At 37.5% G+C, this 17,634-nt stretch overlaps 1 protein-coding gene across 1 annotated transcript; it reads right to left on the minus strand.

Moving 5' to 3' along the window:
- Window positions 1-532: 532 nt before the first annotated feature.
- On the minus strand, window positions 533-3,467 carry LOC148047053 (vomeronasal type-2 receptor 26-like). Its single transcript, XM_087707708.1, has 2 exons — window positions 3,386-3,467; window positions 533-1,443 (listed from the first exon to the last, which is right to left on the minus strand). Exons 1-2 carry the CDS (start codon window positions 3,465-3,467, stop codon window positions 533-535), a joined length of 993 nt encoding a protein of 330 aa, XP_087563834.1.
- Window positions 3,468-17,634: the final 14,167 nt, after the last annotated feature.

Here is a 17,634-nt window from a genome sequence, read left to right on the forward strand (position 1 = left end):
AATTTCATCTTTTCATTATTTTCATGTCAGCTCTGTTTTGGAAGAACAGAATTCAGTGACATTCAGTCCTTTCCCATTTCTATTTTACAATTTGTAGATAAATCAATTTTCAGAGGAAGGCTGGATAAAATGGCCACAGATTAATAATTTGGACTCTTCCCCCAGGAGGAGAGTCTCTTGTACCTAAAAACCACAACCAAATAATGGAATTTTTAGAGCCTCCTCCACAAACTATATATTTCTGGCATGGTAACAAGATTCCCATTGCACAAGTGTCATGATTGGAAAACCTGGGTGCAGCATCTCAGACCCCATGTAGGCTAAGGGCATTGGCAGATATTCTGCCTTAAGGATTCAAACATGCTGAGTGGACATCTTTGAATTTTACTTTATCCAATTGGAGACATTATCTTCCAAAGACTATCTGAACATATTAAGAAAAATCATTGGTTTGCTTATGTATGGAGAGCAGCTTGGACCATTTTCTTGATGTGGACTGTTGGAAAAAGTTAAGACTTGAAATTCCTCTCTCTCACATTTCTACATTTCTTCTGGTTGTAAGCTGCTCCTTTGTATTCAGATCTGGCCTCAGAATGATGATGTAGCATTTGGGGATGAAGATGCAGCCCAGCAGAGCAGCATTGGAGGACAAGATGGAGAAGACCTGCACAGCCACCATGTATTTTCCTTTGGTGCTCAGATAAGTGGGCACAAAACTCACCCAGACACTGCAGAAGACCAGCATGCTGAAGGTGATCAGCTTGGCTTCATTGAAGGCACCAGGGAGATTCCTGGCCAGGAAAGCCACTGTGAAGCAGACAGCAGACAGAAAGCCCATGTATCCAAGGGCAACATAAAACATGGTGACAGAGCCTTCATTGCATTGTAGTATGATCTCTCTAGGTTGGGAGTGCATGTCAGAATCAGGGAATGGAGGAAAAGTGCTCAACCAGATGCTGCAGATGACAACTTGGAGGCCAGAACAAGAAAGGACAATGGAGTTGGCTAAGCTCTTCCCCAGCCATCTCTGCACTTTGTTTCCTGGTTTTGTGGCCAAGAAGGCCAACACTACTGTGATGGTTTTGGCCAAGATTGAAGAAATTGCAATTGAAAAGATAATGCTGAAGAATGTCTGTCGGAGGAGGCAGGTTACTCTCCTTGGCCGGCCAATGAATAGTAAGGAGGTCAATATGGAAAGCAGGAGGGAAACCAAGAGGATGTAGGAGAGATCACGGTTGTTGGCTCTGACAATTGGTGTTTCCAAGAATTTAATGAAGATCCACAAGCCAAAGCCTGTCATCAAAGAGAGGAACAAGGCAATGGAAGTCAGGATAATCCCCAGACTTTCCTTGTAAGAAAGATAGGTTTTCATCTTGGGAATACAGTGAACTCGATTGGTATTTGGATGTTGATCTTCTGGACATTTTGTACATTTCTCTGCATCTGAAAAAGAGCAAAAAATTGGGTCTCCCTCTAACACGTCCTTTAATTAAATGCATTGTTTGGGTACACTTGTTTTTTATGTGAATGACTTTGTGTAGATTAATTCAATATTTTTTCTTCATTTCTTTCCAGCTAGTACAGCTCAATATTATTTTTCTTTTTCAATGACACCATTTTATCAATGAACTTGTTGAGAGAGAAGGAGGGAGGGAAGAGGAAAGAATTCAAGAAAGGAAGGCAATTACACCCTTTTAGCATTCTACTGCTGAACCTATTGAAAATTGGAGCCCAGCCTTTTGTCAGTGCTTACAGGCATTAATGAGAACCAGCCAGGGGTGGGTTCCTGCCAGTTCTAACCTCTTCTATAGAAGAGGTTCCACAAATCTACAATAAATCTACCATTTAAGTTCTAGCTCCCTCCCTGAAGAGCGAGAGGAGGAATTCTGGGAGTTGAAATCCACAAGTCTTAAAGCTGTCAAGTTTGAACACCCCTGGGTTTTTTTCTAAAGGGTTAGGGGTGCAAGGGTCTTTTAACTTGACAGCTTTAAGACTTGCATTCTTCAAATGCCAGAGTTTCTGAGCCAATATTTTGGTTGCTAAGCAAGAGTGTTGCTAAGTGAATTTCACCACATTTTACACATTGGCCATTCCCGCCCAGTCACATGGCCGGCAAGCCACTCCCACAAAGCAGGCCACACCTACGGAAGTTCTAAAAAAAATTGAAACCCACCACTGGAACCACCCTACAATGGAATGAATACACGTGAATGATCACTCAGCATTCCTTATGCAGCTGAAGTGGATAAACACTATTTTTGCCATGGAGAAAGAAATGTTAGATGGAGTGACCCTTGAAGATGAGTTGGATATGGAGTGAGGACATCAAAATGCATTTGACACTTTTGTATAAACAGAAAAGAGAGCCATCTTCCCATAAGGTCAAGAAGGAAGTGTCAAGCACAGCTGAAATGATCCAATCTCTTAATGCAAAACTTTAATGAGTTTATCATATTGGGAAAGATGAGGGAAAAACCAAATCTAACTATTTCCTGCACAATCTCATATAGTTAAAGTTCAAAATCTTCCTCCCCCCCATTAAGCCAGGTCACATTATCCAATGGAAATTTCTAGTATTGTTGTGAAAAAATCTTTTTCAGCTCTGGTAAACACCTTCTGAAATTTGGTCCTTGCTTCCCATGGCTGGCATGTTGATGTCTGGATCTTTGTTCTATCTCCCACCGGCTCAGGGTTGACTCAGACTTCCATCCTTCCGAGGTGGGTAAAATGAGGACCCACATTGTTGAGGGCAATATGCTGACCCTCTGTAAACCGCTTAGAGAGGGCTGAAAGCCCTATGAAGCGGTATATAAGTCTACTGCTATTGCTCCCCCTCCCCTCCCCCACCAATAGTCTGTTGCCAAACAGAGAAGCCATAATAGTTGCAACAGCACAAACACAATTTGAAGTTTGACAGGAAGCCTGTCTCATTCCCAACTCTTGATTCCTCTCCTCTCCTTGTCATGGGCAAATATTCACCAATGTCTTTAAAGAAGAGTCTCCAGCAGAACTTGTGGAATGTCAATCACAGGAGACATAAACCCAGGAGTTATCTAAGGCTGACCAAAAAAGACACTACCTGAAGTGATGGAGCAGTCAAAGGATTATTATAAAAGACAAATAGCAAAAGATGTTATCTCTCTCACAATACTCAACCCAGACTTATCCTTAGTCCATGATTTGTATCCCTGTTTGATTGGCATATATACCAGATAAAGCTCCAAGATCATTTCTTCTAATTTACTATGAGATAAATGTATATCTTGATCAAGACTCAAAGAGGTGGGACCCAATCTGGCCAAGCCTTTCAAAATGCACATTCATGTAAAACCTCAGGATTTATGGTCCTTCCCCAAGTCTGCTCTTTTCCTCTGATGGCACCTACCTTCCAGGATGGAGATGGTTCCTTCTGCACAAGGATGACAATTGTAGCAGCAGATGGGCTTCCCTTCCTGAGCCACCTTCATGAATCCAGGAGGACAGTTTTTCACACATCTGGAAATGGACAGGGGCTGAGAAGAGAGAGGGTGGAAATAACATCCATAACATGAATTATTATATAGGATAAGGGATGTGAAACAGAAAAGTCAGGGCATCTCCAGTTCAAGATTTACATTTGCTACATTTGAAACCTACAAGAAATCTAGAGATCATCAAACCTATTTAGCTTCTTGATGTTTGCCTTCTTATTTTCTCTTCTCATGTTTGCCACAGTACAATTTTTAGTTTAAATTCTCAATGTATCTACTCAATAGAAAGTTAAATGGATTTCTGCAATCCTATTGGTAAGACTTTAAAAAAAAGATAATAAAGTATTTTTCCCACCTTGTTCAGCATTTCCATCTTTACAATAGCATTCTCGTTCATGATCAATTTGAAATCTGAGGATCCCACTCTTTCTAGACTCCCAACTGTCACTTTACTAACAGACTTATTGGAGAAAACCACTGTGTTCACAATGTCCAGGTCTGCCACCAGATCTCCATTCCCATCCAAATATACTCCATCGATGGAATTATTATAAAACTGAGAGGTCCGAAGAAAAGGATGAAGCTGGAATGGAAGAGGAAATGGACAATGTTATATAGACACAGAAAGTTACCTGGCAAGACTCCTCTATTTGAGTTGGAATGAAGGATCTGTACTGAGGAACATAGAATAAAAATATTGTTAAAAGGCCCAAGGGTGACTTGGAAAATAAGGATGGTCAAGGATGTCCCTTATCTCTTCCACTCATAATAGTCACTGCAGAGTTTGGAAAACCAATGGAAAGCACAGTATAACAAAAGATACAGCCAGGATAAATTTGTTGTTGTGAATTGCGAAGTCATGTCTGACCCATTGCGACCCCATTCCTGTCCTCTACCATTTCCTTGAGTCCATTTAAGCTTACGCCTACTGCTTCATACTCCATCCAGCCCCCTCATTCTCTGTCATCCCTTTCTTCTTTTGCCCTCAATCTTTCCCAGCATTAGGCTCTTCTCCAGTGAAGCCTTCCTTCTCATTAGGTGGCCAAAACATTTGAGTTTCATCTTCGAGATTTGGCCTTCTAAAGAGCAGTCAGGGTTGATTTCTTCTAGAACTGACCGGTTTGATAGCCTTGCAGTCCAAGGGACTCACAGGAGTCTTTTCCAGCACCATAGTTCAAAGGCTTCAATTCTTTGGTGCTCAGCCTTTCTTATGGTCCAGCTTTCATAGCCATACATTGCAACTGGAAAAACCATAGCCTTGACTATATGCACTTTTGCTGATATGGTGATGTCTCTGCTTTTTAGTATGCTGTCTAGATTTGCCATAGCTTTCAAATTTTCATAGCTTCAAATTCACCTGATCCTGGGATTTTATTATTTTTCTGGATTTTCAGGACTAATTCCACTTTGGCTAACATTATTGGCCTGTTTATTGTCTCCCTTTGTTCTTTTGAGATCGGGGTTATCTTTTCTGTCTTTAAATATTGTTTTATCTTAGTTTCCTCCATACTATCTTGCGCGTACAGTTTTGCGAAGTATTTATGAATAATATGCTTCTTTATTTTTATATTTCTATATTGTAAGCAACTCTAACCAATGAGAGGTGAAATGTAACAAGGGAAAAAAATCAAGAGCAAAAAAAATATATACGGAGTTATTTGCCAGAGGGAAGAATAAAGCAAGTGAAGTGGTCAAGATGCTTCTCTCTTTTCTTCCTATCCAACTTAGGTGAAACCGAATTTAAGTTGGACCAGAATTGTGAAATAAGAAGAAACTTGGGAAACTTGGGATTTAAATTATAATTAACCATACAACTAACTGTAATTTTGGAGCTGGATATTATGGAAAGATGGGAATTTGAAGCATTACATGAAATTATAAAAAAGTATGCATAAATCATTAAAATTAACTTTATATAAAATTTTGAAGTTAGAATCTGAGGAGAGGTAGGAAGCAAAGGAAGAAGAGGGGGGGGATAATGAAAGGGTAGAAACAGTGGTAAATAAAAAGCAGACAAAAAATTTCACTGGGTTTGACAGTGGTATAGAAAAAATTGAAAGGGGGGGATGTGTCCCAACAAAGGGAAATAAAAAAAATGACAAAATATTTCACTGGGGTTGGCAGTGGCTTGGGGAAAATTGAAGAGGGAGGACATGGCCCAACAAAGAGAAGGGAGGAGACAGGAATAGAGAATTGGGACAAAAGATTTACTAGAAAAAAATCAGATATTTAGAAATTGTTATGTGGAGAATCTAAAACTGAGGTATGTGATTTACCCTTTTACGTGATAATTAAACTGAGTTGCTAATTGATTGAATATGATAATGGAAAGATAATTAAATATAGGTAAAATATACAAAATATGCATGTATAGAATTCTTAAGAAGCGAGGTATGTATTGCTCCTTATTCTACATAGCAGATCAATGGAATTGTAATGAACATTGAACAGTAAGGATTGTTATTTAAAGACAATTAAAGGTAAGCTAAGCTAAGATATGGAAAAATGGAGAGAGAACATGAAACATACTTACAATGGAAAATTATTGAGACTATAAAGACAGAACTAAAAATTTAGGATGTGTAATGATGTATAACTATACAATATTATGATTAGAATAGTTGGGAATCATAATCAGATCCAAATTCCCGGCCAAAAATAGGTTGGGAGGGGTGGTGGTAAAATATAATTTCTATATATGTATACTTTTTTTTCCTTTCAAAAAAAGAAGGATATATGTTAAAATTAAAGATGTTCATTGAAACAAAATTATAAACACCATCAACATAAAATGGAGGTTGCTCAGAGGCTGAAATACACCAAGTAAATGAGATGAAGAGTGTGGAGTAGAGGAGAGAGATAAGGGAAGAAGAGTGAGTTAGGAGAAAGGCAGGGGGGAGAAGAGGAGAGAAAGAAGGAGTGGAAAGGGGAGAGAGAAGAAGGAGAGAGGAAGGGGAAGTAGAGAAGAGAAGGATGACAGAGGGAAGAAAGGAGGTAGGGAGGAAGAGAAGAGAGGGAGAAGAAAGTGATGGATATGGTACAAATATGGTGCATAGAGAGCAGAAGAGCCAATAATCATTTTGATGGTTTGATGGTAAGATGAATTGATGTAAATATTTAATAATATAAAATAATGTTGGTTATGTAACAGTATACATGTGGTTATTTGTTATGAAAATGGGAAAATAAAAAACTTTAAAAAATTTTTACTACTGGTTCTCCAGAACCTGTCAGAACCTACTGAATTTCATCCCTGATTTTAGAGGAATAAATGGTGTATGCATAGAAAACATGTACCCATACCCCCTCATGAAAGACATGTTGGAACATGCTTCTGTTACAGAAGCAAAAGAATCTGGTTGGGTAGTCAACATGTCCTGCCATTATTGGCAGGCTTAGAAGGAACATTTAAAACCACTGGACTTCCCACAGAAATCTAAGATAACATCAGACAAACCAACATTCCACAGACTGGAAAAAGACAAGAATAGAATCAACTGGCAGCAGAGGTAAAACAGCCATCAGAAAAGCATCAGATCATCTTAATCCTATCAGCAGACAAACGCTGAACTACAATTATGGAAAGAGCACAATATTTTCAAAAAGCAAAAGATGAAATTCAACTTAATTTTTTATATTCAGAATACATTATAACTATGGTCAGGATAATTACACAGTTCTTACAATTTAAAATTAATCCCCAACAGCTATAGAGTGCAGTGCAATAAAAAATAAATACCTGCCATGCATCCAGTATTGGAGTTTTCAAGTTTTGACCCCATTTATATGTTGTCCTCCTGAGTTTGCATAAATAAGCAGTATTGACGGCTCGTCCCAGAGCCCATATTGTGTTATAAATGAAATAGCTGTCCAGAGTCAGGATCGGATCCATCTCCTCTTTCCTCAGAGTCTCCAGTTCTTCTCTTTCCCTACACCTTCTCCAGACTTTCACTGAAAAGGCATCCTTGGTATAAGAACACAGGAAGGACTTCTCTGCAAAGTGCCTCATCAAAGGATAATACTTTGTATAACCACCATACTTTCCCATTTGATTGTTCTTCATAAGAAAGGAAAAAGTACTATGGAGGTATTTAGTGGGGAAATGCTCAACTCCCAAATAAATAGTGAAGTCCCAGCGGGTTGTGATGATCAGGAGTTTTCCTCTAAGAGGTTCAGTAATCATTTCAAAGACCTGTTGTATAATTATAACACCTTTCTGGAATGTATTTATGTCTATACCATAAATAAAGACATTCACCTTTCTCCAATTGCGGTAAAGAGGGAGGTCTACAAATACTTTCCCAGAAGCTATGGGAAAGGTTTGTGATAAAACTGGGCAAATGCCATTCTTTATTAGCATGGAAGTCAATGTCCTCATGAACCTTTGTCCGCTGTCAGTGTCTGGAGCAAGGAGACCCACCAAGGTCCACCTGAAATGGAGGACCAGCTTCACCATCCCTGGGTACTGAAGTCCTTCAGTCGGGATCATTGGGTAGAAGAAAGGAAAGTGGATTTTATCACTCAGAACCTGAGAATCAAAACCGTAATTGATCTGAAAAGGAAAATAAATAAAGAAATGCTATTTTATTTAAATACCATGACATTCAAAAATCTAGCCCTAATCAAGGAATTGTTCCACTGCTAGCAAAGAATAACCGTCTGTAGGGACCTGTTTGGTCATTCTGCTCTTATGTTGTTTCTCCTCTCACTTCAACGTTGTATTTTCTTCTTACAAATAGCCTGCAGAGATGCCCAGCAACATTAGGAACGTGCCAGGAAGAGATGTATGTGCTCAGATCCTTCTATCATTTGATAGATTCATCCTCTCTTCATACAATTCCCATAATAGAACTTGGCTCTTCATTTAGGGTAGAAGATGTTTGACTGAAAGTTGCATGTCTAAAAAAATTATTCTCAATAAAGACACACCTGTGGGATTTTGTAGGTTTCCAACATGGTAGAAATCTGAATGGAGATGTCAGTATTAGCCTCTTCTAGAACAGCCACTGTGTTTCTCTGCCTTCCACAGCTGTAGTTGGGAACGTTGGCCTCGCCCTCCGAAAGGAGGTCCAGTAAAGCCTCTGAGGTCATAAGTTGGTAGAAATTATTTTCATAGATGTTGTAACCCAGGGTGACATTGAATGAAATGTTGGAATCCTTGTTGATCTCCTGGATAGCAAAAAGGAAAGAAAGCATTTTCCAATACTCTGGTGATGCTTTCCTGAATATGTTAAAAGATAATTAGTAGAAAGAACATTTAATTAACCTCTCTCAACAATAATAGTTTTAATCCGCCCAATGCTGAGAGTTTGGGGAGCATTGAATTCTGTATCTGATAGATTTTTTTTTCAAATCTCCAAAAAATATCTCATCTATTTGATTGTAATTCATCTATTGGATTGATTGCAAAAATAAAAAGGAAAAAAACCTTTAAGTTTAGAAATATATGAATGATTTCCAGCCTTCTTTTCAACAGATAACTTGTCATTTTTGTAAAATCTGAACTTTTCATAATCTAGTCTAGTCCTGTGGGGATGCCATGATTTACCCATCATTATGCATACAATAATGTGCTGTGATTACCATATATAAAATCCAACCATCCACTATGAATCTTTTCTAATTTATTATTAAGAAATACCAATATAAATAATGTTGGTTTATATTTTAAATTATGACACAGTGTAAACTGAATACCAGTTACCCAGATCCTTCCATCTCTATTTCATATCCAAATTGAATAGCACATTTAATCATGCAATCTGTAACCTGTTACATTTTACATCTGTAACATCTTATATGTTATAACTGTAACATGTAAAAAAAAAAGTCAAGGAAACTTTGGTCTATTAACAGGAACAAGAAGGTGACAAGCTGCAAGAGAAAGCAGAACCTTTTAACTGAGTTTTTGCATCTGTTTTACATAAAAGGGAAAAAAACATACAATTTATTAAAAATGTAAAATGCAAATTAGGAATGAAAGTCAAATTAATCAAGAAAATGGTAAAGGAAACCTATCCACTCTAGAAGAGTTCAAATTACCAGGACCAGATGGATTGCACCCTCATGTTCTGAAGAAATTGGCAGATGAGATCTCAGAACCATTTTCAAAGATCCTGGGGAAACAGGGAATTACCAGAAGATTGGAAAAGGGCTGGTGTAGTCCCCATCTACAAAGAAGAAAAGTGGACTCAGGAAACTACAGACCTATCAGCCTGACACATGGGCCATGGTGGTGCAGTATTGTAGGCTAATTCTGCTGACTGCCAGGGGTTTGATCCTGACTGGCTCAAGACTGAGTCAGCCTCCCATCTTTCTGAGGTTGATAAAATGAGGATCCAGATTGTTGGGGGCAATATGCTGATTCTGTAAATCACTTACAGAGGGATGTAAAGCACTGTAAAGTGGTATATAACTTTAAGTGCTATTGCTTTCAATAATTGGAAAAATTCTGGGAAAGATAATAAAGCAACAAATCTGCAAACACTTAGAAGCAAACAAATTTATAAGCAGAATCCAACATGGATTTCTCAAAAACATATGATGCCAGACAAATCTTATTGCATTCTTTGAAAAAGTAACAAAATTAGTAGACCAGAGAAATGCTGTAGATACAATTTATTTAGATTTCAGCATAGATTTGATAAAGTAGACCACAACCTACTTCTTGGCAAGCTAGAAAAATGTGGGGTAGATAGCACCACCACCAGATAAACTTGTAACTGGCTATTCAATCACACTCAACTTGTCATCCTTAATGGAATTGTATCTACATGGAGGGAATTGTGCATTAGGGAGCCTAAGGCTCTCTCTTAGGCTTAGTACTCTTCTATATCTTCATCAATGACTTAGATAAGGGGATAGAAGGGGAAATCATGAAATTTGCAGATGACATCTAGCTGACAGGAATAGCGAACACTCCAGGAGATAGGGTCAAAATACAGAAGGATCTTGACAGACTTGAACCCTGACCCCTATCTAACAAAATGAAATTCAATGTAAAGAAAACTCAGGTTTTACATTTAGACAAGAAAAACCAAATGCATAAGTATAGAATTCTTGGTGATACCTGGCTCAACAGTAGTAACTGTGAAAGAGAACTTGGAGTCCTAGTGGATGATCAATTGAATATGAGCCAGCATTTTGCTATGGTTGCCAAAAAAAAGCCCACACAGTTCTAGGCTGCATTAATAGAGGGATAGAATCAAGATCTATTGTTAAGACCACACTTGGAATACTGCATCCAATTTTAGTTGCCAGAATGTGGGGAAAAAAAGATGTTGAGATTCCAGAAAGAGTGCAGAGAAGAATAAAAAAGATGATTAGGGGTCTGAAGGCTAAAACATATGATGAACAGTTGCAGGAATTGGGTATGTCTAGTTTAATGAAAAGAAAGACTAGAGGTGACATGATAGCAGTGTTCGAATATCTAAAGGGCTGCCACAAAGAAGAGGGGGTAAAGTTATTTCTCAAAGCACCTAAAGGCAATGGATGGAAAGTAATCAAGGAAAGAGCCACCTGCAATAAAGCTGATAGTGAGAACAATTAACCAGTGGAACGGTTAATATGGATTAAAAGACTATTTTAAATGTCTGTTAATCCATATTAAATCTTTTTTTAAACCTGTGCAGATGGGAATCACTGCAAACTATGCCCTTTTGCGATCACTTGTTCTCTTTACTTCATTTCAATTTCTTGTATTAATAAATCTCGATATGTTAACCATTTTTCTCTTTCTGTTCTAATGAATGTTCCTTGTGATGGAGATACCATAAAGGTATCTCCATCTGTACTTAAACTCTCAATGTAGCACTTTCCACATAATGATTTTTAAAATCTACATTATCTTTAAGTTTGTTCTATCATAGGTTTTGTCTTATTCTTCTTGTTGTCATTATTTCCACTTTTGTATTAAGATTTCAAATTCACTTCCAATCTTCCTCTGTCCCTTTGTTTGTTTATCTTTTCTAGCAATTAATAATTGGAATTAGTATTTCATATGAAATATAGAATCAGTGAAGGACACAAACAGAGAATTACACACACACACACACACACACACAGTCCCACATACACACTCCCAGCAGACAAACACGTAAAATGAGCAACTATGCTTGTTAACAAAAGGAGTGTGCTTAATTTCCGGAGGAGTTTATATGATTTATATGTTTATATGAGTAATTCTGAGAGGAATCTTGGAGTCCTAGTGGAAAAACACTTAAATGTGAGCCAGCAGTATGGCACCAGCCAAAAAAAGTCAACACAATACTAGGTTGCCTTAACAGAGGGATGGAATTAAGATCAGGGGAAGTATTAGTCCAGTTTTATAAAACCTCAGTAAGACCATATTTGGTTGCATTCAGTTTGGTTGCCACATTGCAAAATAGATGTTGAGACTTTGGAAAAATTGCAAAGAGCAACTAAAATCATGAAGGGCCTGGGGACTAAAACATATGAAGAACAGTTACAGGATTGGATATGGCTAGTTGAGAGACCGCCTTCTGCCGATTACCTCCCTCCGACCGATTAGATCACACAGACTGGGCCTCCTCCGAATCCCATCTGCCAGTCAATGTCGACTGGTGACTACACAGAGGAGAGCCTTTTCTGTTGCAGCTCCGACCCTGTGGAACGATCTCCCCGTCGAGATACGCACCCTCACCACCGTCCAGGCCTTCCGCGCAGCCCTCAAGACCTGGCTCTCCCAACAGGCCTGGGGATAAGTCCTTAATTTGCCCCACCCGAGTGTTGAATGTAGAATGCATGTTGTGTTTTTACTACTTATCTTGTTTATATATTGTTTATTTTGTATTGTACCCCCTCCCTAATGGTTGTAAGCCGCCCTGAGTCCCCTCAGGGAAAAGGGCGGCCTATAAATTTTAATAAAATACCAAAAATACCAAAAAATAGTCTAGTGAAAAGAAGAACTGGAGGTTTTTAAAAAGAGACTGGACAGTCACTTGTCTGGATATGGTATAGGGTCTCCTGCTTGAGCAGTGGGTTGGACTACAAGACTTGTAAAGTCCTTTCCAATTCTGTTGTTATTATGTTATTTTGTTTCAAACATTTTCACAATAAAGACCTTAGTGACATTTAACTCATTAAATGATTAGGATGCTGGCATCCATTCAAATGGGATTCACAATGTTTTAAAAAAGGCAATTCTGATCTGGAATCTAGTCATTTAATTTTCGCTTAATAGGTGACTCGGTGCAGAATAAAATTAAACATTTCTGCATTTTTCAACCCCTTATTGTGCATAAGAATGGTAGTCTCTTGCCCATCCACAGTCCAGCTCCGCTGAATGGATATCAATCACAGTGGATGCTTCTGCTTCAAAATAAGATCTCTACTTTTTAAAGGTTTTTAAAATTTTCAATAAAAATAAATAAATAACATCTCTACTGATTATTTGTTTGTGAGTTTCAAATCAGATGAAAAGAGGAAAATGGATCCCCAAGAATGAAATGAAGCAGAAAGAGAGATAAACTAGCAGATCAATAAGATCAAACCCTGAAGGAGAGGAGGCTGGAACAGGAGAACTCAGGGTCGAATGGAGAGGCTCTAATTCTGTGCAGAAACTTTAACGTACCTAGAAAATTGAGTCAGGGGAGTTTTGTTGAAGCTTAGTAGTAAAAATCTAGCCTTTGTTGCAGAGACAATGCCTCCAATGAGAAACTCTCCTGGCCTGTAATGGTTTTCTGGGTGCACCTCGTCCCTCTTCAGAGTCAGGCAGCAATTGGCTCTGAGGCTCACCAAAACTTCCTGGGGCAGCAGAAGCAGCAGAAGCAGCCACATGATGTTTTTCTGGCAGAGTCTCCAGCCCTGGGTCTGCTTTGAGGAAACACTGATATGAAGACCTGGAATAAACCAAAGCCTTTTTCAAGACAGAAGCTTCAGAGGTTTCCTAATCCAGACCGAGTCCAGCCAAGGCTTCACATCTGAAGGGCAGGGGAGTAAATACAGTCCCTGCCTGTCCTAAAACCCTCCAAGGTTCTTTCTTTCTCCAGAAACATTTATGCCCCCAAGATTTTTTTTAATGCAAAGACATTTGGCAAAAATGCTTTGATGTGATATCAAGGTAAAAGCACATTATGGCTGTGTTTGTGTGACATCCAAAAGCTTTTCTAAATGTCTTTAGAGATTTAGCATCCAGACAGCAAATAAATCACTATGATTTGGATAATGGCCACAAGGAGAGACATCAACTCCCTAAACTCTGAGTGAATCAGCAAGAGGTGCTTAATGGGAGGAGTCATAGATGGGGTGAAACTCTGAAAATGAGCCAAGGAGTGAGAGAGAAGTTGTCCCCAAATGCCTCTTAGAAAACCTCTGGAAACCTTCCACCCTCAAAAGAGAATTTTAGCATGAATTTGACATTTCAGTCCTCAACATGGATATAGTTGCTTTCTAGAGTCAAGAAAACAAAGATTGCAGCTAGAGTCCTTTCGGACCATAACCCAGTTTGGATGGAGTTGGGAAGGGTAGTGCAGGCAAGAAGGTTTTGGAGACTGAATGAAAATTTATTTAGATATGAAAACTATATTAATGATTGTAAAAAATTACTATCTGAATATTTTGTTTTGAATATGAATAAGGGTACATCTATGGAATTTGTATGGGATGCAAGCAAAGCGTATATGAGAGGAGTTTTGATGAATATAAATAAAACACATAGAAATAAGCAAGGGTTAAAACGAACAGAACTGGAAGAGGAAATTAAGAGAAAAGAGCTGGAGTTAACAAGGAAACCAGACGATACAAAGGTTAAGGAAACTATTAACATATTAAAATCTCAATTTGACATGTTGATCTCTGACCAGGTAGCTACTAATTTATTATATGCAAAACACAATACTTTTTGTAATGCAAACAAACCTGGCAGATGGTTAGCTTATCAGATTAGGAAAAAAAGGAAAACTCGAAATATATCTAAATTGATTTACAGAGGGAAGGAGGTGTTCCAACAGGAAGAGATTCAAAAGGCTTTCTGGGAATTTTTTACAGAACTGTATAAAGGGGATAAAATTAATGGTTTAGACATAGACAAATATTTAGACAAGGAGAAAATACCTTCAGTTAGAGAAGAACATAGGCAAAAATTGAATCAACCAATAACCTCGGGGGAAATCCTGCAGGTAATTAAGCAATTAAAGCCAGGGAAAGCACCAGGTACAGATGGCTTGACAGCGGTTTACTATAAAAACTTACAGTTAGAAATGGTAGAACCTCTTAGAGAATTATTTAATATGATTCAAACGGAAGGTAAAGTCCCTCCATCTTGGAAGACAGCGTTTATATCTTTGATACCCAAAGAAGATCAAGATACTACTCAACCCAAAAATTATAGACCCATTTCATTACTGAATGTAGATTATAAAATTTTTACTAAAATATTAGCAAATAGGTTAATGTTGGTCATTCAACAATTGATACATACGGACCAAACAGGTTTTATACAAGGGAGACAGATGAAAAGTAATGTCAGATTAATTATTAATGCATTAGAATATTTGGGAAAGAACAACCAGATCCCTGCTGCGTTTATATTTTTGGATGCTGAGAAGGCCTTTGATCGAGTTAACTGGCAATTTCTGCTGAAGATATTGCAAAAAATGCAGATAGGAGATAATTTTTTACAGTCAATTAAAGCAATATACCAACAGCAAACAGCACAAATCATAATCAATGGAAGTTTAACAGACTCTATTCAAATTGGAAAAGGTACAAGACAGGGTTGTCCTTTGTCCCCATTATTGTTTATTATAACTTTGGAAGTATTGTTGAATAAAATACGGGGCTTGGATGGCTTAAAAGGGATCAAGATTAGGCAGCAAGAATATAGAGTCCGCGCTTTTGCGGATGATTTGGTCATAATATTGGAACAACCGCAGGAATCCAGTATGGTTTTAATGAATACGATTAATCAATATGGTCAAGTGTCTGGCTTTAAAATAAACTTAGGAAAAACCAAAACATTAGCTATAAATATGAATATTAAACAAAAGGAAGAATTAGGAGTGATGCTAGGATGTGAGGTAGTTAAAAAAGTCAAATATCTTGGAGTTAACATTTTAATTTCAAATGGGAAGTTATATAAGCATAATTATGAACCACTTTGGCATAGCATACAGACAGAGATGAAAAAATGGGAGAAATTGCACTTATCTTTGCTGGGCAGGATAGCGGCAGTGAAAATGAACATTTTACCAAAATTTTTATTTCTTTTCCAAATGTTACCTATACTTAAAAAAGATGCGAACCTTTTAGAATGGCAAAAGGGTATCAACAAATTTGTGTGGGCAGGAAAGAAGCCGAGGGTAAAGATGAAAATAATGCAAGATGTACGTGAGAGAGGAGGACTGAAACTACCTAATTTAAAACTATACTATGATGCAGTGGCATTATCTGTAATTAGTGATTGGATTCATTTAACCAATGATAGAATATTGAACATTGAGGGACACGATCTGGTATTTGGTTGGCACGCTTACCTGTTATTCAACAAAAAATTGGATAAGAACTTTAAAAGTCATATTTTAAGAAATGCTTTACTGCGGGTTTGGAAGAAATACCAATATAAATTAAATGACAAGATACCCATGTGGGCAATTCCTAGACATGCAATTGAAAATATGAATACAGCACAAAAACAGGACAGATTTACTTACAGACAGCTTCTTACCTCGGAAAGGGGGGTATTACAATTAAAATCTTTAGAGGTATTAAAAGAGGAGAAGGTAGTTCAAACATGGTTCCAGTATGGGCAATTACAGGCTAGGTGGAAAATAGATCAAAAAATTGGTTTTATTCAAGTTGAGGATAATCTGTTTAAACAAATAAGAGATCAAAGCTTAATGCATATAAAGAGGATATATAATGTATTAATACAGATGGATTCGGAAACAGAATTAGTTAAAGATTGTATGATAAAATGGGCTCAAAATATTGAGGAACCAATAATGTTGGATACATGGGAAAGAATTTGGGTAAGAAATGTGAAATTTACACAAGCTCAAAATCTGAGAGAAAATTTTTACAAGATGTTCTACAGATGGCATTTAGATCCTAAAAAGTTGGCTTCTATGTATCCGAATGTACAGCCTAAATGTTGGAGGTGTGGTTCTCTCGATGCTACATATTATCATATATGGTGGACCTGCCAAAAGGTTAAGGCATTTTGGATAAAAATATGGTGGGTCATGCAAAATGTTTTTAAAAGAAGGATAAAGTTTATTCCTCAGTTATTTTTACTAGGTATATGTACTGATTTTACAGTGGTAGAGACCAATTTGATTTTGCACCTGATAACTGCAGCAAGATTGTTGGTGGCGCAATATTGGAAGAAGGAAGATTTGCCTACAATCCAAGAATGGACATTGAAAGTAACAAACTTAGCTGAAATGGCTAAAATATCGGCATATCTCAAAGATTATTCAAATGAGAGATATAAACGAGACTGGAAAAAATGGATTGACTATATACAAAATAAATACGGGACTAAGAAATTCCAGTTAGCCTATGCTTAAGATCAGAAATGATTTAAACTGTTAAAAGTCAGTTCAGTAAGAAGAAGCTAAGTTCAATCTAGAATGTCATTAATTTCTTTATTTCTTTTTTCTCAATAGATTTTAGACTGTGTTAGTTAAAAATCCATACCGTGTACGGGTTCTGGGAAGTCGGGGGGGGGAAGGAGGAGGGGGGATGGGGGGGTGGAGGGAGGGAGGGGTATACACAACAAAAAAAAATTGTACTTCAATGTCTTAATGATTGACAAATGATGACTTATTTGTGTTTTTTTTTTAAAGAAAAATAAAAAAGTTCTCAAGGAAAAAAAAAAAAAATAAGATCTCTACTTTTTAAAGGTTTTTAAAATTTTCAATAAAAATAAATAAATAACATCTCTACTGATTATTTGTTTGTGAGTTTCAAATCAGATGAAAAGAGGAAAATGGATCCCCAAGAATGAAATGAAGCAGAAAGAGAGATAAACTAGCAGATCAATAAGATCAAACCCTGAAGGAGAGGAGGCTGGAACAGGAGAACTCAGGGTCGAATGGAGAGGCTCTAATTCTGTGCAGAAACTTTAACGTACCTAGAAAATTGAGTCAGGGGAGTTTTGTTGAAGCTTAGTAGTAAAAATCTAGCCTTTGTTGCAGAGACA

Source organism: Thamnophis sirtalis, unplaced genomic scaffold (assembly GCF_051295495.1).
Source record: "Thamnophis sirtalis isolate CommonGarterSnake01/CBP01778 unplaced genomic scaffold, rThaSir2_p1.2 scaffold_3, whole genome shotgun sequence".
Classification (NCBI taxonomy): domain Eukaryota; kingdom Metazoa; phylum Chordata; class Lepidosauria; order Squamata; family Natricidae; genus Thamnophis; species Thamnophis sirtalis.